At 33.4% G+C, this 26,511-nt stretch overlaps 2 protein-coding genes across 2 annotated transcripts in view; both read left to right on the top strand.

Annotated features, from left to right (window-relative positions):
- Window positions 1-26,511, top strand: part of LOC123524141 (uncharacterized) — a 59,924-nt gene that overhangs the window by 24,909 nt on the left and 8,504 nt on the right. The window contains exons 17-32 of the mRNA XM_053539820.1: window positions 118-253; window positions 658-807; window positions 1,069-1,168; window positions 1,539-1,621; window positions 1,867-1,998; window positions 2,333-2,461; window positions 2,667-2,812; window positions 3,460-3,595; window positions 4,106-4,182; window positions 20,196-21,376; window positions 22,021-22,141; window positions 23,186-23,447; window positions 23,909-23,996; window positions 24,210-24,283; window positions 24,535-24,571; window positions 24,902-24,999. Coding sequence (XP_053395795.1) covers window positions 118-253; window positions 658-807; window positions 1,069-1,168; window positions 1,539-1,621; window positions 1,867-1,998; window positions 2,333-2,461; window positions 2,667-2,812; window positions 3,460-3,595; window positions 4,106-4,182; window positions 20,196-21,376; window positions 22,021-22,141; window positions 23,186-23,447; window positions 23,909-23,996; window positions 24,210-24,283; window positions 24,535-24,571; window positions 24,902-24,999 — 2,950 coding nt within the window. The remainder of the gene's footprint in view (window positions 1-117; window positions 254-657; window positions 808-1,068; window positions 1,169-1,538; window positions 1,622-1,866; window positions 1,999-2,332; window positions 2,462-2,666; window positions 2,813-3,459; window positions 3,596-4,105; window positions 4,183-20,195; window positions 21,377-22,020; window positions 22,142-23,185; window positions 23,448-23,908; window positions 23,997-24,209; window positions 24,284-24,534; window positions 24,572-24,901; window positions 25,000-26,511) is intronic.
- Window positions 9,431-22,523, top strand: LOC123523368 (CUB and sushi domain-containing protein 3-like). Its single transcript, XM_053539184.1, has 7 exons — window positions 9,431-10,028; window positions 10,558-10,788; window positions 14,702-14,899; window positions 15,345-15,560; window positions 17,495-17,710; window positions 20,216-21,376; window positions 22,021-22,523. The coding sequence occupies exons 1-7, from the start codon at window positions 9,941-9,943 to the stop codon at window positions 22,149-22,151; spliced, it is 2,241 nt and encodes a 746-aa protein (XP_053395159.1). The 5' UTR covers window positions 9,431-9,940; the 3' UTR covers window positions 22,152-22,523.

A 26,511-nucleotide genomic window follows, 5' to 3' on the forward strand; every position in this document is an offset into this window, starting at 1 on the left:
ATTAAACAATTTCGTTGTTAAATAAAAGTTTAATGAAATCTTAAGGAAAAATCATACAATATAACCTATGGATTGTTTTAGTGACAAAATAACCGTTTATCTTTTTATTTATTTCAGTGCTGGAGTAGGAAGAACAGGTACATTCATTGCACTTGACAATCTGACTGACCAGGGCAAAAACTTGGGCTATGTTGATGTTGCAGGCATGGTAGCTTCTCTTAGAACGCAAAGAGTTTGTCTTGTACAAACAATGGTACACTGTATTTAAACTCAATACTTTGTAATTGTCTGACAGATACAAACATTTACCGGAAGTATATTATGTTTTTGAGCGGGTTCAAAAAGATGAATTTTAAAGTCTTATTAAAAACAGGGAACTGTTTTACAACCGTCTTCTACCAAGTAAATAAACACTTGTGCTAGTAGTCACTTTTATTGATTGCCATTCTAGGAAAATATTCGCCTTGTCTTTCACAAACAAGTACTAACAACAGATGTTTACATTGCATTTCTCTGAACGGAAAGTGTCTCGGAGTTCGACATCGCAAATAGTTTTTAAATAATGTGTGTCTTCAGGTATTGATTGAATACAGTTTCAGTTTCATATTCCAAACTATGTTATATGTGTTTACCAAAGCAATGTAATTATGATTGCAGGAACAGTATTTATTCCTGCATCATGCATTGGTTGAGTCTTTGATGTTATCAACATCAGCACTTCCGGCATCACAATTCCCTGAAGCCTTCAACGAGCTACTCCAGATGGACAGTGAAAGGAAGCAAACGAAGCTTTGTATTGAATTTGAGGTTTGACGTTTGTTTACAGGGGATAATGTCGTCATTTTGAATTAGAATATGACTGTTTGTTGTCAAAATACCAAACATTTTCTTCTTTTCGTTACAGTAAATAGCTTCTTTAACCTTCATTACATGACAAGAACAACGAGAACATTAAGTCATTTGTACTTTTGATTAACTTCTTTATAGCGTATACAGACGTCATTGGTAATCATGTATTATTATGAATATTTTGTTGATGAAGTGATAATAGATATAAGATTATTTAAGACCCTGAAGAAGATGTCACCGGTGGCAGAGGAATATCAGTATGTTTTGTCCAAACAGGTTCGAAACAAGCAGAAAAACAGATATTCTAACGTGCTTCCAGGTATTTGTTTTGACGCATAAAATGCAGGAATGTTTTAAAAATATATCATTCTTTTGCACAGGAAATAAATATGCAACTGTTCAAATACCTGAAAAATAACTTTTGCTAAAGAGAATTCGGAACATGACATGAAACAATTCATGCTGACTGTGTTTAAACGTAACAATTTGTGTAATTACTTTAATATATGGATGTTTTGATAAACAATTAATTGTTATACATTTATTAAAGTTAAAACGTTACAAAATACCTATTTTACGAACGGAACGACATTGTTGATTCCTGATGAAATTCATCCAGAATGATTGATCCGTAACAGATGTTAATTTTGTTTCAAAACTCCTATTTCTCCTGCTATTGCTTTTCATAGTTGAAGAGTTCATGCCGGCACTTTCTTCTACTTCGTCTGATCGACCAAAGGATGCTAATTATATCAATGCTGTTTTCATACCGGTAACTTTCCGTTTTCGTTTTAAATACTTGAGGTGTGTTAAGTCTACACCACTTTGAATTTTGTAGTCTTTATAGGTAAATATACGCGACTTTCAAAAGTATGGTATTTTTTTTTTGGAAAAAAAAGTTCAATGAGTAGACTTGAGTCACATTTTTCTGATATCAATTATGTTGCGAATGTCCCATATCACATTGCCAGTTGTCTTCACGTTAAAATATATTTTGTACGATAACTGTTCTGACAGAGTTACAAAGAACAAAAAGCGTTCATCATAACTCAAGCACCACTGGAGTCAACCAAAGAAGATTTCTGGAGGCTTGTCTGGGAACATGACATACATACCATAGTCATGATGAACAACAAACAGGAAATAATGGTAATTACAAATGTGTCAAACAAAATTAATTGCGTTTTTGGCAATATTATGCAAAGTTTTAATACCGCTATTCCATTTAAACAATGATAGAGCAAAAACGAAAATTATGCATTGAAGTCTAAATCTTGATGAATATTGGCCTAGACGCCAAAATCGTTCGGTTAATCATTGACGTTCTGTATAATATATAGTATATGTATCTCCCAATCTGAAATAAGTCATAACATTTAAACATGTACTTATTTCATATTCCACCAAATACTATCAAAGAACTGAAAACTATCATCGTTGAAATCAAAGGACGTACACTAGGTAACCTAATTCTATTTAACAGGAAACGGAAGTGTATTGGCCAAATGAGAACAAAAGAGCTACATTTGGTAACATTGTCGTTTTGAACGATGGCTGTGAAGAGATAAGTCAACATCATATGCTGTCTCTAACAATCACAAAACATCTAGTGGTAAGAGAATGTTTAATGTCTATATGAAATACCTGTAATTTATTGACAAGCCACAACTTAGACTTAAATTTGAAAAATAAAAAAACAATACTGTTAAAAGACTGTTAAAAACATTTGTATTTGATATATTAGGAATGGATACGTAGATATTGGTAGGTTTTCAAAAGAAACATAGAATTAAAATTCCAGTGTTTATTTTTTTCAGACGCGATATATCAAGATAATGCAATGCGTTGGTTGGCAGCCACGAAAAAGCATTCCAGATTCACAAGAGGTTATCCTTTCTCTGATGGAAATTGTTCAAGTATGGCAACAGCAATCTGGAAACCACACTATCCTTGTGCATTGCCTGTAAGGTTGTCTCTTAAGTCTGTACAAAAATGGATAAAAATGGCTCTACACTTAAAATATAATATTTGTTACAATACAATATTTTTTACGATTGAATTGTTTTGCATTTTGCTTAATAGTTAAATCAAACTGTTCTTGTAGAAAACAAATACAATATAAAGACGATCATAGCATATTTCGGAAAACACTCCACATTTTGTAGATTTAGGGTAAATCGAGGTCAACAATATAAAAACAAATATATAAAGACGATCATATCATATTTCGAAAAACACTGCACATTTTTGCATATACCTATATTTCTAGAACATTGTCCAATTTAGAGCCAATCAGAGCGTTTCGCACAGAAGCTAGAATGTTTTACATTTCGTCTGAATTTGTGTTATAATATTTTCAAGTTTATCTTTTGTATTATGGTTGTGATTTGCAATTTGATGACATTCAGGCATGTTTCTTTACCTACTAAGCATAAAATAAAGACTGTGGTTATATTGTTGCTTGGGCAGCTTAGTGCAGGTTAAAACGTCAATCAACTAAGGCCAAACAGTTTAAAAGAAGAAAAATATTTCATACTAAACCTTGATTTCTTATTCAATCAGTTAGTTAACATTGAACATCGATAACTCTTAAGGTAACATTTTCACCAGGAATGGCGCGGACAAGAGTGGACTGTATTGTGTTATATCTGCGGTTATAGAGCGGATGAAGATTGAGCAAGATGTTGCCATCACACAGGTGATTGAAGAAATGAGAAATGCACGAGAACAGATTATACCTTCAGTAGTAAGCATCTAGTGTTGTATTCTGTACCTTTAAATCTACTCCTATGTTTTTTATATTGTATAGGGACCTCTATGGCAGAGTGGTTATTGTCTCTGGCGTTCAGTAACTTGCCTATCACCGATTCGAGTCCGAAACCTCATATGGGATGTATACTCTTTTATGTAAAGAAGCCATCCAGCTAGCTGGTTCTACCTATAGGCAGGTGCCTGCTTATACCTAGAGCAATGCCGCCTAGGGTTGCACCTAGTAATTTCCTCCACCAACAAAAGCTGAACAATCCGTCCTGTGGCCTGTACTATGCTAATGGGACTAAACAACCAGCAAGATGATTAAATAAATCTATGTTTTCAAAGAATCATCTAGTAGATATGGTGTCTCCACTTTTTCTATTTTACTATATGTAACAGGATTCAACCTTTATTTCTAGAATAAAATGCTGGCAGTTACATGTATGTAAAATGTAAATTGAAAATTATTATTTTAAAATTATTATTTACTTTCATATTTCAGGAACAGTACAAGTTTTGCCATGAAGCAGTTCTCGCCTTCATGAATCAGTATGAAACGTACTCAAATTTTTCAGCAATGTGATACGTTCTTCCGAAAACTTATCAGTCAAGATTTTGCTGTTACGAACAACCGCAAGTTCGTCTGTTTTATCGCGAGTGGAATGCTGATTCAGAATGTCTTGTAAATAATTAGACAGTGCATAAAGTTGACTTTTAATTATGAGTTATGAGTGCAAAGGCATACCAATCTATTTGCCCGGGCTTCCGTGACCAAGTGGTTGAAGTCGCTGTTTTCAAACAACTTACTCCTTCGAGCTTGAATTCGTCATGTAAAGAAGCCATCCAGCTGGCTAACGGAAGGTCGGTGGTTCTACCCAGATGCTCGCTCGTGATGAAATAATACTCGGAGGGGCACCTGGGGTCATCCTTAATTACAGAAAGCTAGTTTAATGCTTTTGCTTGATTTTCTAAAATCATATTAAATAAAGTCTTATCTTAAGGTAACTAAAATCTTTTTGTTCAGTGCATGTCAATATCACTAAGCTTCAAACAATGGAATGTTTTACACCAATGTATTACCAATGTGTAAGCATTATTTGCACTTTGATTTGTATTTTTATTTTCATTTTTAGATGTACAAAGGGAGGTAATTATAATTTTATAGACTTGCATTTCTAATGATATCTGGCAAACTATGTAGATGCCAATGCAAATCTTTGACAACTTTATTACAATAGTGCTTATATTCAATCATTCTGATGCAAAATGTTTTAATTAATTGAAATACTATGTTTAAAATGCTATCTGGTTGGCATCAGTAAAGGGAAATCAAAGTTTGAAAATACTTCGAGAGAAAATCTGACGTGTATTAAGTACTCGGTGAACACAAATAAGTGTAAATAAACAGTTGTTTAAAGTTTCTAATAAATACATTGGTTGACCGAAATCTGATTAACCACCTTTGCAACTATTTGTGTTTCGTTATTTTTTCCTAATTGTAACGTCCATGTAAACAAATATATAGATTATGTTATTGATGTCTGACCTGTACCTGATAAACTGAGGCCAGCATTGTCATTCTACATTGTATCTAGAGCATAGCAATGATCTAAAGAATAGTATTCATATTCACATATTAATACAAATCTGTATTTTGGTTGCAATTGAAGGAGACATAAAACAGTTTTTAAGTTATAATATGGGATGTCAACGATAAAGCCTATTTGGTTTCGTTATTATTTTAGATTCTAAATTATGAAACAAAATATCGAATATTTGGTCATAGATCAAACCAGTCCTCGCACTTTGCCCCGGCACATTCCATGTGTCGTGCATCAAACATGTTAGGACTGAACCTGAACTCAGATACAAAGTCTTTCAGTTTATGCGTCAAGTGGTCACCAATATTGCTTGGTGAAGAACACATATGATTTAATTTCCCAATCCATGTTGATGTAGTTTTCTTTGGCGGTTATATAACTATCCATGGACTAGGAAGTCCAAGTAGTGATAGGGGCCGACTGAATGTACTCAAAATTGCTGAAGTTAGAAAGTCTCTCCCAAACTCGTAAACACGGGTAAACACAGTATTCGGACAAGGAACTTTATAATCCGGGAGCAATATTTGCTTACGTTTACGAAAATATTTACTTTAAAAAATGACCCAAAGGCACATAACCCTTCACTATCATGATCACTATCACAACAGCAATAGCACAAGAAATCCGTTCGCAAGACTCAGAAGAGTGAATGTAGCTCCTACGTATATACTAAGTAATTTCACCCTACCCAATTAACATGTAGATGACTTCATATATGATGAGTGCCAGAAATTCTTACAAACGGACAGAAGGCGTAGGTGATATTTTGACAGAAGATAAGCGAAATAGCAAGTCTTAATTATATTAATTTAAATAAGTGCGATAAGAGAAATATTAAATTTTAGTACTCTATTTGTCTGAATATTGAGTAATTAATTAAGATGTTAACCATATGAAATTTACTCGTTAAGACAATTAGTTTGCATTTGACGTGTTTTCTAGACTTTTCGGTATTTTACTTTCTCAAATACGTCTTTGTTCATCTTTAATTGAAATCCGAGACTGTAGCTCAAATGCTTGTAGGTGTTCTTAATTTTGTACCTATCGTAAACAAAATGGTTTATATGTTATTATCATTATTGTCATTATTAATATTGTTATAATTATTAGTATTATTATGTACAACGCCATTGAATATAGCATTGTAAGTTATTTGAAGTGTTGCACTCTGCACAGAATGTCACCATTACTTACACACACTCCAAGTCAACATCTTGAATGGGTTTCGCGTCGGGCTCTGAACACGAAATATGAAGAACAGATTTTATATCTGAGCTCACTGTGACTGTAAACAGGCCCGGTTTATGCCATCTACACATTGTTATTTCACCGCCTGCCTATATTCCAAAATTAAAGTCAATATCTTGAAGGGTTATTAAGTTATGCTCCGGACACGAAATTTGACGGACGGAGATACAGACGGAAAGACATGATATGTCCGTTTTTCCAAAATGGAAGTATAAAAAGAATGTCTAAAGTAAAACTATCGCATAATGTGCTAAATAGTTCAGCTGCGAAAGTTTGAAAAGGATATATATCGAAGTAATATTTTTACATATATAGTGACAGAAACAGCAGCATTGTCTTCTAGTGCTTATGGTCGTCTGTTAATCATTATCATTAGGAAATTTGTTATAACAAAAGAGTTACAGTTATTGGCTATCTTGCCCAAATACTCATAGGTAAAGAAATAAAGAAATGTATATCTTTTAGGCCTTATCATATTCTAGAAAAGTGGACCTAAACATTAGAGTTAAACAAAACATTTTAATTATCTAAGTACAAATTGAGTCATCATTCTGACAAAATGCACGTATGAATGATTTTTCGTAGATTACGGATTTAATGATGTTGATTTTGAGTGAAAAGTTAAAAATCTATAGCTCTTATAGCGGTTTTCAGAAACAATGCACTTTAACAAAAATCTTTTCCAACGTCGACGATCAAATGAAGACAATACCTCCTAGGTTTTTGTCAAAACTTGGGCGAAATAAAAATGTCACAATCATGAGAAATTGAAAACCTCCATGTTTCAAAGCCAGTTACTTATTGTAAAGGTACATTCTTAATAGTTTTCAACAAACATGAAACGTTCATGGTTGTAGCCTCCATTGAATCATGTAGCTTGTGATCTAAACCGTCAGCTTTATGAATAAAATTCATATCGAATGTATTCTAATCCCGTGTTTAAATAGGTTGCCTCTCCGCTTATATCGGTCACATTTCTGTACCTCACACACATACTTTGGCTATGGCTTTCCAACATATTTTCGGCTGAAAGAGATTCCGTATACCTTGCACTTGTTTATTAGTCCTCTTGAAATCACAACCTGGTGGGAACCTTGCAGCAGAAATCATATCTAACCTCAGGATCACCATGATTTGACCTCTTATGCGGAGTCAGTTCACTGTTGTCAATGAATGCATTTTCGCATAATCCGCACTTGAATTTCAGTTAGTAACGTTGAGCATTCTAACATTGCGTTTTTACAAACCACGTGTCGTCTTGAATACGTGTCCGCAATTTGTGCAGATATTGCTATGCAATGATGTGCCAATCGCTTGAAATTTGCAATAAAAACATTAAGTACCATATAAAGCTAAATTGATTTTTTTAAATATGGCAGGATAACGAAAACATGATTACCATTTTACCATTTAACATAGCTCGCCCGTACGTAAACACTCTGTTAATATTTTTGTGTATGTTTTGAAAACTTAAATCAAGGGCATCATTTTAGTATGAACAAGCAAATTCAATGAGTTGAAAGGATAAAGGTTTCAACCTTATAGAAACATTCTCTGTCTAAAAAGCATTTAACCCCAGTGATAAGAACGCATACTGTACATCAGTTTCAACGAAAGCTATATATGTATTAAGCTTGGTCACTATATCCCACAGCAAGAATGGACCTTAAAATGACATTAAAATTGCAAAGGCATGGCATAAATAGTGAGCGTTAAATAAGTACAAAGGACCATAACTAATCTGTTCCTAAAGCATTTTCGCTGAATCTTGCAGGGGCATATTCCCCAATTATAATTGACATTAGTAGATTGTTTTTATTGAAATCCTTCTAACCATGTCTGAGATATGACTTCGGACGGATAGGAAATGGGATAATAACGTTATTTGTGTAATTAATTACGTATAAGAAGAAAGGGTTATAAATCTCGTTTTCTTTAAGCAATCTGTCTGAAACTTGCAGAGCCATATTTCCCTATAGTAGCTAACATGTCTTTTATGTTTCCTTGATATCCTATTAACAACGCCCTGACGGATAGAAAGTGGAATATTTATGAACTATATATATAAATACAAAGGGCCATAAATCTTGTCAAGCAATGCAACTAAAACTTGAAGGACCGCATTGCTTTATATCATTTAAGATTTCTACCATGTGTTATTAAAATCCTACAAACCAGTTCTGAGATATGACTCCGGACTGACAAAAAATCGAATAACACTATTAATATATATAATTGTAAAGGGCTATAAATATTTTCTTGTTTTACCAATCTTAATGAAATTTCAATGGCCGCATTGACATTTCTGTCATGTTTTATTGAAGTCCTTTTAATTATGTCTGAGAGATGACTCCGAATAGACAATAAATGCATTACTTATTAATATATACTGTCGATATAAGCGCAAAGGTCATAAATCTTGTCTTCCCCAAGTACTCCAACTAAAACTTGCAGGGCCACATTTTTAACAGCAGTTAACATTTCTTCCATATTTTTTGAAGTCGTTCAAGCCAGTTCCGAGATATGACTCCGGACGGTCAAAAATCGTACAAAACAGTAAATGTAATATACTAAGGACCATTAATCTTGTGTTACTCATGCAATCGGAATGGAAATTGCAGGGTGGCATTTCACTACAGCAGTATACATTTCCATCATGTTTTATTTTAATACTTCACACCATGCCATAGTTACGTACCCAACCATAGTTTCGGACGGACAACGCCAAAATTATATACCCCGCCAAGGCAGGGGATAACGAAATGACAGACTGCTAGGTGAACAAGGAATAAAATAGTGTGTGTTCAAAGGTTTAGATGTCAGTCTTTCGATAATAACCTATTGTATTAATGTTTCTTCATACAGGAACACGCGTTAAAAAGCCCGCGTGTTTGTACGCCTAGAACATGGAAACTGAGCAGGTAATTAATATTACTTGATTGTTATACAATAGTGTACTGCAAATGTGCTAGTGGGGAAGGTGAAAATTTTAAGAAATTTTGAGCATATCGTAGTTCTCTGAACAGACTCAGTCATCCCGAGTCCACTGTTTTTTTTTCCTGTTGTTTTTTTCTCTTGGCTATGTAATAACTATTTTGTGCCTCTTGTGTTATCGTTTTGACAACAATTTATATATTAATAAGTAAAATGTGAATAGTTGAAACTCGCGATATATAACACATATATTGTTTTTGTATCATCATTTTACCGACAAGGCTTTTATCAAAATACTTGTATGTGATATGGCTGTCAATCTGCTTTATTTCATAATGTTTTGACCGTGCTTTTATCTGTCATTGTCCAATTTTAAATAAACGCAGTTATCTTACTAGTTATCTTTTATGTTGACATTTAACGGTGATAGGAAGTTAAATGGTGCTTGAAATATTGGAATAAAGGTTTCGATTACATCTTACTGATAACTTGTTTTTGTGAGATATTCACTTACGGAAAAAAGTGTTCATGAAATAATATTTTAAGCAACTGTAATGTATTCACTCGCTATCATCAAGTGCTTCCTATGTGTGATGCTGCTGGTGTCTTCTTGCAGCTCCAGTGAAAACTTGCATTTTCAAGGTAACTATGAAAATTATATAGTTAAAACTATATTTCAAAATTATGCTTTGCTAAGTTAAATGATTTAAAAAGTGTCGTTTTCTTTAGAAGGATTACGTTTTTCAGTTATTCAGTTTGTGTTGAGACTAACCAATTGGTGTAACGCACATGGTATATGAAAGCTGGATGGTGTTGGTTAATAAAAGTTTTCATGAACAACCAGTATCGATATTGTTACTACTGTCGCGTCGAGTAATGTGTAACAGATTCCAATGGTCTATATATATTACGCTAGACATCTAAAGTCCGTTGAAATTGAATCATAAGATGTATCTAATAATATTTTAAAAATCTGTCGTTTATGAAGTTTTCACTTTCTCTCAAATTCATCGAAGTTGTGAGGTCATCAGTCAGCATTGTCATACATTTGTTAACGTTTAGTATGTCCATGAAACTGACTAGAACATCGCAAGTTATGTCACAGTAATGTAATAATGTAACAAATGGCTCTGATGACATTATTGGTCCTACCTACCGAATGTCGTTTCAGGACCAAATATAGCTTTAAACGGAGCAGTATTTCAGTCACCAGGAAAATGCTGTTCAGGGAATACATGCTACGGGCCCTCTCTAGCAATAGATAACAACACGGACGGACATTTCAGCCATGGGCATTGTTCACGTACCAGGCCCACGAGACATGTAACAGCTTCATGGACAGTGAAATTTGATAGAAAATACTATATAACGGGAATGAAAATATATAATATATTCCCGTCAAGTAAGTGGTTTTATCAAACAATATGTTCCCGGACGCTACTACGGGTAACTAAATGTATTGACTGTGTATACTGTTTCACAGTGGGTGGACATGTTTTGCTGCTGCTTATGTATGAAAAATGCTCTTTGCAGTAAGAAATGGCGATATCGCATTTGTTAAGCTTTTGACACACCAGATGAGGTAAGTTTGTTGATATTTTATGATTTTCCAAATGATGGCGGTCGATGGCGGCTGTATAAATTACCTCTACTCGATATGTGTTCTGCGATGTGTTTCTTTGTTTGTCAGTAAGTTATAGAATGTACAGTGTCAGTCCAAACTCAAGAAAGAAAATCATAGCAATGTAGGAAACGCGAGTTCCTTACAAAACGAGCAATTTACGAGACATTTATAATTTCAGCTGAGTACATATAATATATATTAATATTTACATATATATGCTCTGCACAGTATGCGAATACGGACCGTTCTAGAACAGTCTTGTTCATTTTAAGAATTCAAATAATGTCCAGCAATTCTAAAATTGTATCGAACGATTCTAAAATGAAGCAAGGGAAATTTAAGCTGTAACTATTAAAGTTGGAAAGGAATAAAATTTTAGAATAAAATTTTAGAAGTAATAAAAGCAATGAACAGACAGAGGAGTAGAAAGAATAAAACAAAATGAATTATTGAACATTTTGATAAACATAATTAAATAATAAACTTATTTAAGTGCAAAACAGTTTTTACAGGTTATGAAATAAAGGCTATTTATACTATAATTATGTAAAGAGGGATTTACACCTGGCGAGATCCTTAGCCATGAAAGTAAACTTTCGCGCATGCGCACTCTGCGTAGGGCAAAAAGACATGACAACAAATAATAAACTACGTTTAAATGTTATACCACATTTCAATGTGTTCGATGAATATGAATCTGTATTATAATGAAATACCACTGCAGGACTAAGGAAAATATATGTAAATCTTTGCATATCAACAACTTCCTTGCTTAAAATGAAATACTTCAACTTATGATGATAAGGGATTCATAATGAACAGGCAATACACTATTTTTCAGCAATACTGATCTTTCATCTCGACAACTTTAGGTTAAAAAATGAGAAATTGATACTTTCCATCAATTTAAAAAGCTTATGTTTGTATGGACATTTAAAATATTATTGAACATAATCTGACAGAACTTACAACCTGTCACAATTAGTTTAAATGATAATATTATTAAAAGTCGAACTTAAGAATTAAAAGTTTAGTTAAGAGAAGTTGAAGTATGGATTTTAAAAATTTAAAAACTAAAGATTTTCAATGGGGTTACACATTTATTCCAACTGGTGTACCCCCCATCCCCACACGCACACCTATAAAGTCCCCTAAAGTCCCCATACTAAAGACGGTCACAATCCTTTCTTTGATTTTATATCCAACTATACCCAAATGGGATTAAATTCATTTCTTTTTCAAATAGATAATTTTCATCTTAAAATTGTTATTTAAAATAAAATCTATGAAAATATCCTTAGGAACTTTGATGGACATTTCCTTTGAAAACGACAGGTAGCGGGGATGTGTGTTTTACACTCACATTTTTATCTTTTGTTAGACCATGATCTTTTTTGCGGAATTCAAATTTATCATAATTATTGTATTATTTGAAGATCAATGATTTCTGCGCATAGTACATTTCCGATGATACAATGTATTAGAAATATGAAAATGATCCAGAATATAAACATAAAAGATTTATTAGGTATTTTCCTTAAGTGAATAAATTTTAACTGTAATTTAAGTCCTTGATATGATCCATATCTTACGAATTAAGAATTTTATATCTGTATGAACATCGTTTTAAAAGGAAATGTCCATCAAAGTTCCAAAGTATATTTTAATAGATTTTATTTAAAATTTTAGATATCGTATGATATGTTTATTTTTTATTTACAAAACTGCTCCACGTGATATATTAATCCGAGTGCGTACTAATTACGGCATTGATGACCGAAAGGCATTAAAATAAGTTACAACAAAGACATATGCTTCAGTAACTTTTATGATCCGGCCTAGTTAAGTGACATCCTCGAAATTAAAAACGAGTCCAATGTTATGGTCTTGATCACCAAGGTGAACTATGTTTTATCATGTCAGTTGCATAATAGTTACGTTAGTAATTTCACGTATTTTACTTAAAACAGCAACTTCAGTGCATCCCCTAAGAATTTATAATAAATGTCATCCAGAGAAAATATATACAACAACTATTTGAATTTTGAAAAAAAAATCTTTGACAGATAAAGTGAAAGAAAATATGACATTTTCAAATGTAAGGAACAAGTTTTATATTTGTTTTGTGAGTGGATCTAGACTTTGGAATGCTTGTTCTTTTCTGACGAAAATAAGATTAAAACCGGCTTCTCAGGTAAGATATGATTAATAGCATATCTATCTTTAATCACGGCATTCTGTACCATAAATTGTGTGATCAAAATTTCCTTTATTGTGGCAAAACACTTCGTCATATAATAATGATTTTATGCAGGTTTACTTATTGATAAGCAGTTTTTGCCACACGTAAAGAGCGCATGCGCATTAAAATCAAAACCTCCGATAAAATGTCATGGCAACCAATCGAGGTGTAAATCCGTCTATTGTTGTCCGGTAGCTTTTGGATTAAATTATCATATATTATTAACAACCATCTGTAGTGTTTTTAACAGACACCTTGCGCAAAACAAAATAAGAATGAAATTTTTTCATGGGTTAAAATCATAATCTAATGGCAGTGTAAAAGCTTATGCTAAGTTGTAGTGGGCAAACAACGACAAGGGATATAATAATAAATTAATTGTTCAGTTATTTAACTTCACGGGGCTAAGTCTTACTGATGTGCTGTGCATACCTGCTAAAAATAAGATTTTATTTTCGCAAGACAAATATATATTTAGAATAATGTTTAACTTTTGCTTATCAGCGAACATTTTGAGTTCCACTTTTTCTTAAATTTAAATTTGGAATATTTCTTTTTACGTCTACAAGCTAGATCAACATACAACATACTATTCATTTTACTCTATCTAGTAGTATTGTTTCATACCACAATAGATTTAATAGTTCTATGCATAGAACTCAGTATTACCAACATCGTACGACAAACATGTCGTGTGGCTATCATAAAACAACAACATATTGAGTGTACCATAATATTTCTGCAGGGCGAGATTTTAGAAGTAACATACATACACTTTCTATTATATATTGTTACGTACCCAACCAAAATCATAAATATCCCTTAAATTGTTCCTTTTGTAAACGACCTCATTTTCATTCAATGTAGCATTTTACAAACAAAGATAAACGTGGTAGACCAAAAACCGAGTGAAGATGATTTACGTGGCCACCAACTGGCCATCATCATAAATTTTCGTGAAATATCAACATATGTATCTTGTGTCATGTCAAAGAAAAATAAACAAGAGTCGCAATTTTGAATCGCAAAGAACAGTGTTTTTTTCACCTAAGCAATAGTAAACTGCAAAACAATTCCCTGTATAAGAGAGTCTTTATTCTATAATGTGCATCCTTGTTCTTATACTTCACTTTTTAGCAAGCAAACCCCTAAATACTTTTTTAAGTTTCTGTTAAGAGATTAATCTTAATGTTTCATTTTAAATATAGTCACTTTGTATCATTCCTCCTCTAGAATGATCTTGTAATCCTGATCTGAAAATCTTAGTGGACAGTAATTAGACGTTTCCGCACTTATATCAAAAGATAAAAAGTTATAAAACAAACTCATGCTGGTTTATTTTTACTCGACAGTTATTTTTTAGTTGAAAATGTTGCGATATTCACTTTGTAGAACGTTTTTTGTAAGCTAATACCTAAGCTGTAACTGGCTGCACCTATTCACTTTCAGACGACTTTAAAGTGTTTGCTTTTAAAGACAGTCAAAAGCCTGTTATTATCTACGATGGCACGTCACATCGCCAATACTTAAAACAAATACAGATTGAAATTGCTGGAAATCTGTCTTTTTCTTCACTAACCGTTGCAATACCTCTAAAGGGAAATACGAAAACTATGCTGACTCTTTGTGAAGTGCAAATATTTTCAGGTAATTGTTCATTTTTTACCAAAAATGTCATGGTGGCATGCAAACAGTTGTATTAGTTGTTTTCAATCTAATCTGGGGTCTTATAATGTGTAATTTGTCTGAGTCTTTAACCACTTGGTCTCGGAGGTTTTGTTAGCCAGACTTCCACAACCTTTTGCAATATATAATATATACGGTTTTGTTAAATCTTGTATTGTTCCATCTCCTTGTGGTATAATATTTTACTTTTTGTTAAACATTTTTATTGTCGACTCGTCAATATTTCTTTTGATGTAGTCAGTACATAAAAGGTAAAACTCTAGGGATATATGTTTGTCCTTTGTTCAAATCTGAAAAGTTTATCTGAGGCAAAGCAATAGGTATTCGATGACAACTCTTTACGTAGCTAAACCTTTGTTTGAAATTATGTTGACTGTGTATGGAGATGTTTCGGCACTTATTTCAGCTTATTGTCCTGCGATACATACACCAGTGCATGGAACAGCAACACTTTTTAATAATACTGGGTTTCCATACGGAAATGGAGAAAATATATTCAACAGTGCAGGCATGATTATTAAATTTCATTGTAATAACGGGTATGTCATCAACGGACAAGAATACGTGAAATGTCTGCCATCTGGAAACTACAGTTCGAAACAACCAAGCTGTAACAGACAAAGTAGGTCACGATGTTTTATGTATGTCAATTTAATGGTATTATTATCATGTTTGTAATGTCATTGTTATTGTGTTACTTGTATGCGGTTTTGACATGATTCAGAACTTTCTAATCACCGTTCAAAACCTGGCTTATGCTTTGGTACGAGTAAGAATAAAGACAAAAATTGGTATTATAAATACGGTGGTATGTTTAGGACATGCATTTGTTTTTTTAAAGATTAAATTATCTCGTGCTCACGACATCTTATCTCGAGCGCATGACATCTTATCTTGAGCGATCAACATCTTATCTCGTGCGCACGACATCTTATCTCGTGCGCACGACATCTTATCTCGAGCGATCGACATCTTATCTTGAGCGATCAACATCTTATCTCGTGTGCACGACATCTTATCTTGAGCGATCAACATTTTATCTCGTGCGCACGACATCTTATTTTGAGCGATCAACATCTTATCTCGTGCGCACGACATCTTATCTCGAGCGATCAACACCTTATCTCGTGAGCACGACATCTTATCTCGAGCGATCGACATCTTATCTCGAGCGATCAACATCTTATCTCGTGCGCACGACATCTTATCTCGAGCGATCAACATCTTACCTCGTGCGCACGACATCTTCTCTCGAGCGATCAACATCTTATCTCGAGCGCACGACATCTTATCTCGAGCGATCAACATCTGATCTCGTGCGCACGACATCTTATCTTCGAGCGCACGACATCTTATCAATATATATTTAGGCCCTTTGTGTGAATTCAGATCATCAGAAGAGACATACGACTGCCACCGCTTTTGCTTTTGTTTCGATTATGCTTATAACCATTTCACGTGTTTTCAGGGTTATAATTTAAATAAGCAAACTGATAAAAAAAGGCAGCAAAAATTCAGTGATGACGCAAAGAAATAAATTTAAGTCCTTTATAAAAAAAAAAGATTTAGTACGTAGGCCTCGCCCATATATTAAAGAATTTCCTTGTTTTCCCTTAATTCATGCATGCAATTTTATAACTTTTCTGCGCGAATTTATCAGTCGAACTGCGATTTGTCGCTATTCTAACACGCAGAAAGCATCATTGATTATGTTCATTTAATTTTGAAGATAGGATGACCAATTATGTGCACTGCTCTCCCAAATGATGTGATAAACTTGTACATGTACTTGTGGGAAGTTTAAATAACGTCGGAAAAGGCGGGACCCTAATTATCAATTTGTCCGTATGTTTTACTGATGACCTAAATACACAAAAAGGGCCTGAATATATATAGATAATATGTCGTGCGCTCGAGATAAGATGTCGATCGCTCGAGATAAGATGTCGTGCGCTCGAGATAAGATGTTGATCGCTCGAGATAAGATGTCGTGCGCACGAAATAAGATGTTGATCGCTCGAAATAAGATGTCGTTTGCACAAGATAAGATGTTGATCGATCAAGGTAAGATGTCGTGCGCACGAAATAAGACGTTGATCGCTCGAGATAAGATGTTGTGCGCACGAGATAAGATGTTGATCGCTCGAGATAAGATGTCGTGCGCACGAGATAAGATGTTGATCAATCGAGATAAGATGTCGTGCGCTCGAGATAATATGTCGTGTGCACGAGATAGTTTTATCTAAAAAAAATAATTGCATGTCCTAAACATACCACCGTATTTAAATGCATTGTTCCATTGAAAACATTCAAAACATCTATCAAATAATAAATGTAATCTTTTCGCACAGGTACCCATCCTTGAATCATGTCTTTTTTTTTCTTTAAAAAAATGTTATATGTTAAATTGATTCTAATTACTCTACATGCACGATAGTGTAATTACTTCTACGTTCATCAAGGTGAACTTGAAATTAAGCAATTAATATAGTTAACACAAAAATTCTTAAATGTTTAAATCTCTATTAATCTGCAATTTGTTCTTATCCTTCGTAGCCGGTTGTATGGCAATATCGAAACCTTCAAATGGAAATGCAATGATTTATAATAATAGTGGTCGTACATACGGCATTAATAAGCATCCGAACAATACTGCCGGAACAATCATACAGTTTGTGTGTGACATAGGCTTTGTTCTAAATGGTCCTGAATTCATCAAGTGTTTATCCACCGGAGTGTACAATTCTTCTGCTCCAACCTATACAAGAGCAGGTAAGAAAATGCATTAAATTACTAATTGTTTTAGCGACAAAACTTCTTTGTCTGGTGCTTTGTGGTGTAATTAAATCCTCATACCCTTATGAGCAATAAAAAAAATCTGAGAGTAAAAACATCATCGCTACAAAATCTAAGCGTCGGCATGTTTTCTTAACAGCTAAGTACATCACATTTTTCATTTTTAGTGTTTTTATCTGCTGAAGGCTAGTTTATTATTCTTAGAGATAACAATCATTTGAAAATGTGTTCATTCTCTTAAATAGTGTAAAGTCTCTTACGTTTTTGACAAGAATAGGGAATACGATGAAATATTTGCCTGTGCTCAATGCTACTTAATACAAAATATATATAATTAACTTTTATCTTTAAACTTTACCAGTCATAAAAAGCTTAATAATTATGTTGGTTTTTTGTTGTTGTTGTTTTGTCTTGCGTACTAATCCTGTTTGTGACATAAAGCCACCACCATTTCTGTAGTATCGTTAGAAGTATAAATCTGGAAAAACTGTGCTTAGTAGAAGTGTAACAAATTGATGCGTTTATTATACACTGGTTTGAATAACTGTAATAAGAAACTCATCCAAGGAATAATTTTATTGTAAAATGGTTCACAACTTAATTTCAAAAACAGATCAGCACCTTTAAATTGTACCCATCTGTTTAAAACTAATGAGAATAACATGAAAAACATTATGGTCAATTGGACCTGGTTATATATATGTATTACACTATATCTTCCTAAAGTCCGTTCGCCGATTACTTCTGCAGTCACGTTTCTCCTCACAAATGCATCAAGTGCAGTATCTTCCCGTGTTTGCTATGTAAAACGCGATTCTCCTGTAAAAAAATAATCACCGTCTATCAAATGTCAGGACCTAGTAACTTTATACAGAATCCTGTTCTTGCCACTTCTCGCCTCACCGACACACGACAATGCGATAATTGTCGCACTGTCACCTTGTCCCAAAACATATATATATACATGCGAGATTTAACAATCCTCGCGAGGTCCAGGGCGATAATTATCGTCTTCATTTCGCATGTCTTTCTTTATTCTCGCATCTGGAAATTAAAATTCCGCTTAAGTAATGATACCTATTGTAATCATAGGTTGCATACACCAAATAGAATTTGAATAGCCGTGGAACAGGAAAGTAGAGGGGAAGTGGAAATTCAATTTTCCGATACGAGAATTAAAAAAGACATGCGGAAATGTACACGATAATTATCGACTCAAGACCTCGCGAGAATTATTTAATGTCCCATGTATATATGTTTTTTTTTACAAGGCGAATATGCGATAATTTTAGCGTTGTCGCGGATTGGTGAGACAAGAATTGAAGTGGTACGAACAGGACTCTGTAACTTTATGATATAACCACGGGCTTATGTGTGAAAATTTAAGATACTTAGTAAAAATTTCTAATAGGTCACTTTCAGGTATTACGTTCATTTCCCAAATATACAAATCTATATTGCATTTTGTATTTGAGACTATTGGTGGAGGCAACAGTCGTATTGTTTGCAGCTGAAAAGGAAATCCTGTCAGAATTAACGCCTTTCATATTAATAAAACTGTAAATAGTCCATAAAACAGTATACCTTGTATATAATTATGCAAATATAAATACCACCACATATCATACTGGACAAAAAATAAAAGTTACTTAAACATTACTCCAATACATTTAACTCGGGCATTTTGATATGCTTTATCTCTCGTTTATATAAAATAAGATTTAATTTTCAGTTGATGCATCGAAATGTATTCAAACGCAACGAGTGGTAAACGTTCCTTACTAACAGATAATAAAAGCTTTAATGATGCGTATGCATATGCATGCCAGAATGTTACTTAAATATCTATTAACCTTAAGTTAATATTCTACGATTTATTCTTGTTTTAAGGTGTCTCATTTGTAAAGCGTTTTTAACTCTTCTAACATTTCGAATAATACAATGAGCAGCTTTTACAAAATAGCAATTCTTTGATATACCGAACATGATATAAAAGATATATGTAAATACGAGGTGACCTATTTGAAATTTTGCTAAGTATATATGCATTACTTTGAGTAAGTTAACTTTGTCACCATGCAGGCTGATGAATGTATATTCGAATGATTAAGAAGCAAATTCATATAATATAGAATAATATCAGTGATATTTTCTATGCACAAGTGCCATTTTGCATTTTATATAATAGTCATCTAGAAGTTAACTCCTAGTAACGAACATAATAGTATAGGAAACTGGTAAAGCACAGACCGCCAGAATATTATTTCAGCTTTTTTATTGATACACTGCTTTTGTTAAAGTATCACAAAGATTAATTATGTATTTCTATCTTGAAACGACAAGATAAGCTAGAATGCCATATTGCCATATAAACAATATCAAATACCAATAAAACAAATTTATCCAAACACATAACAGTCTTAAGCACATTTCCAGAAACATGATTTATATACCAAAACAGCTACATTTCGTTTCATATAGAATGTGACAAGTATCCAAAGGCATCTAGTAACAGCAAAATAACCTCTTTGTCGGATGGAAACTATATAGGTAGTATAATCCTATTCACGTGTGATCGAGGCTATAAAATGTTTGGGTCAAGAAACATCACTTGCCTAAATAATCGGCAATGGAATACAAAGCCACCACGATGTGATCCGGTAAAATGTGAGAGACCTGTGGACTTTGTTAACGGATATTATACAGTCAATACAACGGCCCCTTGCGAAAACAGTAGTTTAGAAAACTTGCACTACCCATGTGAAATAATAGCTCATTGTAACACAGGGTATGTTTTAAGAGATTCCAAAACTATGTATTGTGACGATACTGGCGTCTGGAGCTTACCGAAACCAACATGTGATGAAATACAATGTCAATATCCTGGACCTTTTCCTCATGGGAACTACACATTCTTCCAAAGATATGCTGCTTTGATTAAGCGTGTCAAATATGGAACTAAGATATCAGTAAACTGTGATATTGGATACTCATACTCTGGGCCAAAATCTAGAACATGCGGAATCGATGGTAACTGGAGTGGCAATGCACCAGCATGTACAATCATTACATGCAGTCTCCCAAGAAATATTACGAATGGTAACTATATTTTCCAAAATCTGTCACGAGTTAGTGATGTGAAAGCAATTGAATATGGTGTTTCTGTATTCATTAAGTGTAATAATGGATATAGAAATACAGGCCCGCGATATCAAACATGTACCTCAAACATGACATGGAGTGGTGGACCTGCATCTTGTACCGTGATAAAATGTGAACATCCTGAGGATGAGACTGTTAAAAATGTGTTTTATATCCTTAAAACAGGTGATAATTTTACATATGGAAATGCCAATATTTCTGAATCCATAACAGTTGTCTGTAGAACAGGTTTCACCTTATCATCTGGGTCTAGTACACGAACATGTTTATCTAATGGAACTTGGAGCGATCAGGATATAGAATGTAGTGCTGTTACGTGCCCTATTCCAAAACAAAGCGGTGATGTTACAAACTTAACCTCATTTAATAAACCATATAACTCAACAATTCGTGTTCTATGCCACAGAGGAATTTTAAGGGGCCAAGCAATTCAAAGGTGCAACGAACAAGGAAAATGGGATGGTGATATGCCAGTTTGCGGTTAGTATAAATATTATAGTTAAAACAACGCCTAGTGTAATACTGTTTCATTTATGTAACAATAGCGAAATTAATTCTGAATTATATTTGCTGCAAATAAGCAACAGCAATTGTATATGTCATTTGCATGTAACACAATAATGCGGGTCAAAATGGCTTCCACTGTTTTTCTTTATGTTTATTCTACTTTTTTATGTCACAGTCGTTACATCTTACGGAAACGTTCTTGATGGCATAGGCGCAACATCTTTTTACAAATGTGAAGTTAATTCAATTGCAAATATTTTCTGTGCGTTGCTCAGAGTGATAATTTCAACATTAATATTTTCGTATTGCAATGTCTTCATAAATAATTCTCATCTTTTCCAATTCCTTGTCACACATGGAGTGAAAAGTTTAAGTTTGTTCATGTGCTTTATCAAAAATAAATCAAAGCATCCTTCTAGTATTTTGATCCATTCACATTTAGATGGTCCATGTAGTTGCCAGGTCGTGAAATTATAGCTGTCAATTAAAAATCCTGATACATCTTATACTAAACAACCTTATTAAATATCAGTTTGAAACGGATTTACCTTTGCATCTTGATATATTTTTGGGCATATCAATAAATGTCGAAACGTCTTTCCTATATAATTATTCAGAAACCTTAGAATCCGAAATACACACATCATCTAACGGACCTGTTATAGGAGCAGCGTCTGGAACAGTGGCTGTGTTACTGCTAACAGGTTTGGTAATCGCTCTTCTTGTATATCGGAAAAGGTATGCCTGAATTCTTGACAAAACAAAATTAAATACTTGTAGCTTAACATTATATCTTTTTTGTTACATTGGGGCCTCCGTGGCCTAGTGATTAAGGCTGCTGACTTCAAGTTACTTGCCCCTCATCGATGTGGATTCGAGCCTTACTCGGGGCGCTGAATTCTTTATGTGAGGAAACCATCCAGCAGGCTTACGGAAGGTCGGTGGTTATACCCAGGTGCCTGCCCATGATCAAATAAAATCTTTTGCTATATCTTTCGTGTTTATTGATTAAAATCTCTTATATTATAAAATAAAAGATATGTTAGATAATAATTACTGATTTTACAGATTTATAAATTTATGAAATACAAATTATCGTGAATTATTAGTACAAATTGATTACCCCTGTAGAAATGCTTTACTGAACAACATAAAACTGAGATGCCTAAAGTGTGCTCCGAGTTTCAAGAATCCAGAGAAAATACCAGGATATATGCCGAGGTACAAGAAACTACCTTTAATTCTTCAGGTATTAACCTATGTTTATTTTGGTCTTGAATTTTAAAACATTTGGAAGAGGGTATTTTCGTTGATAGCCTGTTTCATGTGATGTAAGCTTTTTATACAATAATATTTTTTTACGTTGTAAAACAGCTATGAATGAAAATGTGCAATTTTCGTTTCATTATTTATGTTATGTCAGAAATGTTATTTGAAATATTTTTTGATATTTTATGATTATTTTTGGAATTTACGTAAATATTGGTATCAGTGTTTTAATATCATATGTACAAAAGTAAAACGTTATGAAATATTTTGAGCAAGTTTTATTTGTCACGAAATTTATTTCGTAGTTTAATTCAGTTCTTTGTTGCCTTACTTTAATACCAGTTTTAAATTGGCCACACATTTATCCTGTCTATACCTTGGTGACATACACCAATGATCGCTGAAATTTAACGATTAAGCATTGAAGTACATATATGTAAATCTTTTGAAACATCTGTCCGTAGAGAAATGTTCTAGGGAATGCTCCTAATCCAAAGGCCAGTAATAATCTAGATTTCGAAATGTTACCCTTTATTTTGTCACCTCGTTGTTTATTTTAGCAAATTGCGAAAGGAATGCTGGAAATGGAGACAATGTGAAAATCCCAAAGAGCAATGGCATTTATTCAAATACATCTGTTGAACAACCAGGCCAAGCTTATTACAGCTTTGATGCGACAAAAAGTATTCCTAAAACTGCAATAATGGTGCCATTGTTGTCAGATTTAGTTTTACCAGGAGATGTGGAAAGAGAAAGGTTTAGGAAAGAATTTGAGGTACGAGTACTAAATATAATCTACATACATGCATTTGATATCATTATATCAGAGGGTAAAACGTTTCATTGCATTTGGAAGCTAAAGGAGGTTGATGCTGTTTTTTTAAAGGTTTCAATCTTTTTACATAAAGCCTTATTTATTGAAAATCTGATTTAGTCTGTTTCAATATTATTATTTATTATTAAGAAATAGAACAGAAAGATTTGGTTTTCCTGTCATAGATTATTTTCAAATCAGTTTTCCCTAACCGCAGTGTACTTGTATTTTTTGTTCCAGTTGTTTATTTCTTCAGCTTAATTGTATTATCTATCCATGCAAACTTACATCTAGGTTATAAAAGAAAGTAATTATTTCTGCGGCCTCGTGATATAACACTCTCGTATCTGAACACCAAACAACGACTTTTTCAACGATAACTCCTTGTTTGGGATACATTGTTTCTTAAATGATTATTGCAGAACCTTCCACGAGGTATGACGAAGAAACATTCAGAGGCAATGAAGTTGCAAAACAGAGGGAAAAATAAGTATAAAAATCTGTATGCATGTACGTACTTAAATCCAGTTGAGAAAAAGCATGATCTAATTTGAAATACTAATAATACTATGCAGACAACTCCAACAAAGCAACCTAAAGTATTTGTAAATTAATGTATACAATAAAAAAAGTGCGTTAGATCAATTCCTAGATAATTACTACAGTAATTTACATGCACAAGTGTACTCTAAACAAAAACTCATTAATTAGACATTTTTTCAGATGATGAAACTAGAGTTGTTTTAAAGAAAAATTCCAGACATAATTCGGATTACATTAATGCAAGTTTTGTCCATGTAAGTACAAGAATATTAATTTCTTGGTTTTAGATAAAAATAATGTGTTACCGTGCCAGATGCTTTCTGGTGTTTGGTTCTGTTTTGATTAAACGTGCTAAAATGACGGAAATGTATGAACTTAAATAAATTTTGCAGTTGGTTTATAAAATGCAATGTGAGCCTTGCAGTGCTTACAGTTCTTCCAATAACTATTTATCTTTTAATGATATCTCAACGTAGAGATAATTGCAAAATGATTTTATTGACAGGGTTTCAGTGAAGTCAAAGCATACATAGCATCACAAGGTATATATAATGTACATATATTGTAAATGGTTTAAACGTTTCCGTATATCTATAACAGAGTAGTTATCGTTTTCTAGCAGTTTTTAGTTTAACAATTGTCACAGCTAGAACATATAACGTGTTAAGTTAAGTTACATATCTTGTTACCACAGTTTGCGTTCTTGTATGATTTCACAATGACTTGTTTCCATCCTTTTAGTTTATCGTTTGTAACATCAGGGTTTGCTGAATTACTTTTTGCCCTTTCACAATATCAATACGGAAACTCAACACATTTTGAAAGTATGCGTCATGAAAAATGTTATTTAAGAAGTTTAACTATAATTTTAGGTCCGACAAAGGAGACAATAGAAGACTTCTGGAGAATGATTTGGCAAGAGAAATGCAGCAAGATAGTAATGCTCACAAACCTCATCGAGGAAAGCAAGGTATAGAGACCGTAACATAGCTCTTCGCATACTTTGATTTTTCAAACTAAAGTGATTTTTACAGGTGCACCGGTTACGATAAAAATGTAAACAACGGACTCTGTCTATGAAACTTTGAAATGAATGAATGACAGTCGATCTTTGTCATAATACTGATTGACAGTGAATGCTAATGACTCCATGTGTTGCAGAAAGGTATTTAGTTTGTAACTGTAATTTCCCATCAATTGAAATCCTCTCAGAACTGGTAAAATAATTACTTATATTTGGCCAAAACTCACCGTCTTTGCCGTTAGACAGCTGCAAAAAGGGCAATTATAAAAGATTCAATGTAAGTAATATTTCACTGGTACTACCAGTTAGTAAGTTCATACTCTGAACAACACGTCAGAGAAATTTGGGCAGATTTGACCGATTATGACGTTGGCAGCATTAGATTATATTTTTTCTTTACACAAAAATTGCCGTTAGGTAACAAAGCGAATACGCCGATAATCCGGAGTTCACTGATTATTGTTCCAGTTCACGCAATGTAATCCAGCAATTAAACTGCATAGCTATTAGCTACTGCTGTTATAGGGAAGTGGTAAAGTGTCTGCCTTAGGTGTGAGAGGTCCTGGGTTCGAGTCCCAGTCAGAGCTTAACTATTTAGATTCTGCTAAAGCATAGTTTTGCTGTTAATAGACTGTTCCCGATGTTCTAAATTTTTAGCACACAGTATGATGGATCAGTATTTAGCAATCCAGATCAAAGCTGAATGTTAAATCAAATGCACCCAATTAGAAAATATTGACTATATTATGTCCCTTTGATGTTTATGCTCTCCATGTTCAAGAAGAGTTACATTTCCTTGATCACAGAATTTTCGTTAACATGAAAATATTAAATGCTCATAACTCCGCACTTCTGGTTAAAATATTGTCTATATTTCTGTTTTTAAGAAATATATGGACATTTGTCTTCATTTCAAAGCTTTTTAACTTCAAACCTATGATTTGAAAAACTTAGGTACTATCTCTACAAGGTAAAATGTAACTCCCTTGAAGTGTATGCTTGCAAGTTCGCTTAAACCGTCGTTTATGGCAACTTCTTACAAATTTTAATTTTACCAATATAAGACATTTATTTTCTCACGTGAAGAATAATGATTTTATAATATACATGTGTGGATATTCTGATTCCGTTAAATGATGTTTCATGGCCATGCATATAGTACACTTATGAACCGAGTTTTACTAGTTATACATAATCAACGACAAACTAACGTCAATGCCCATTGGAAACTATTTAACATGTTTCCATAGGGAACTGTCTACCATTGGAAAATGTTTGAATTCACGGGGAAACATTTTCCAATGGGTAAAATTTTACAACCTGCTAAAATGTAGAATTGCTATCAGAAAATTTTGTTTTGGTATAAACATGATAAAGATATTGAGTACTGCTTGTTTTTCATATTTTGTTAAAATTGTTTCCCATGGGAATTTGATGTTTAAGTGTACAGAACTACTT

This window comes from Mercenaria mercenaria, chromosome 3 (assembly GCF_021730395.1).
Source record: "Mercenaria mercenaria strain notata chromosome 3, MADL_Memer_1, whole genome shotgun sequence".
NCBI lineage: Eukaryota > Metazoa > Mollusca > Bivalvia > Venerida > Veneridae > Mercenaria > Mercenaria mercenaria.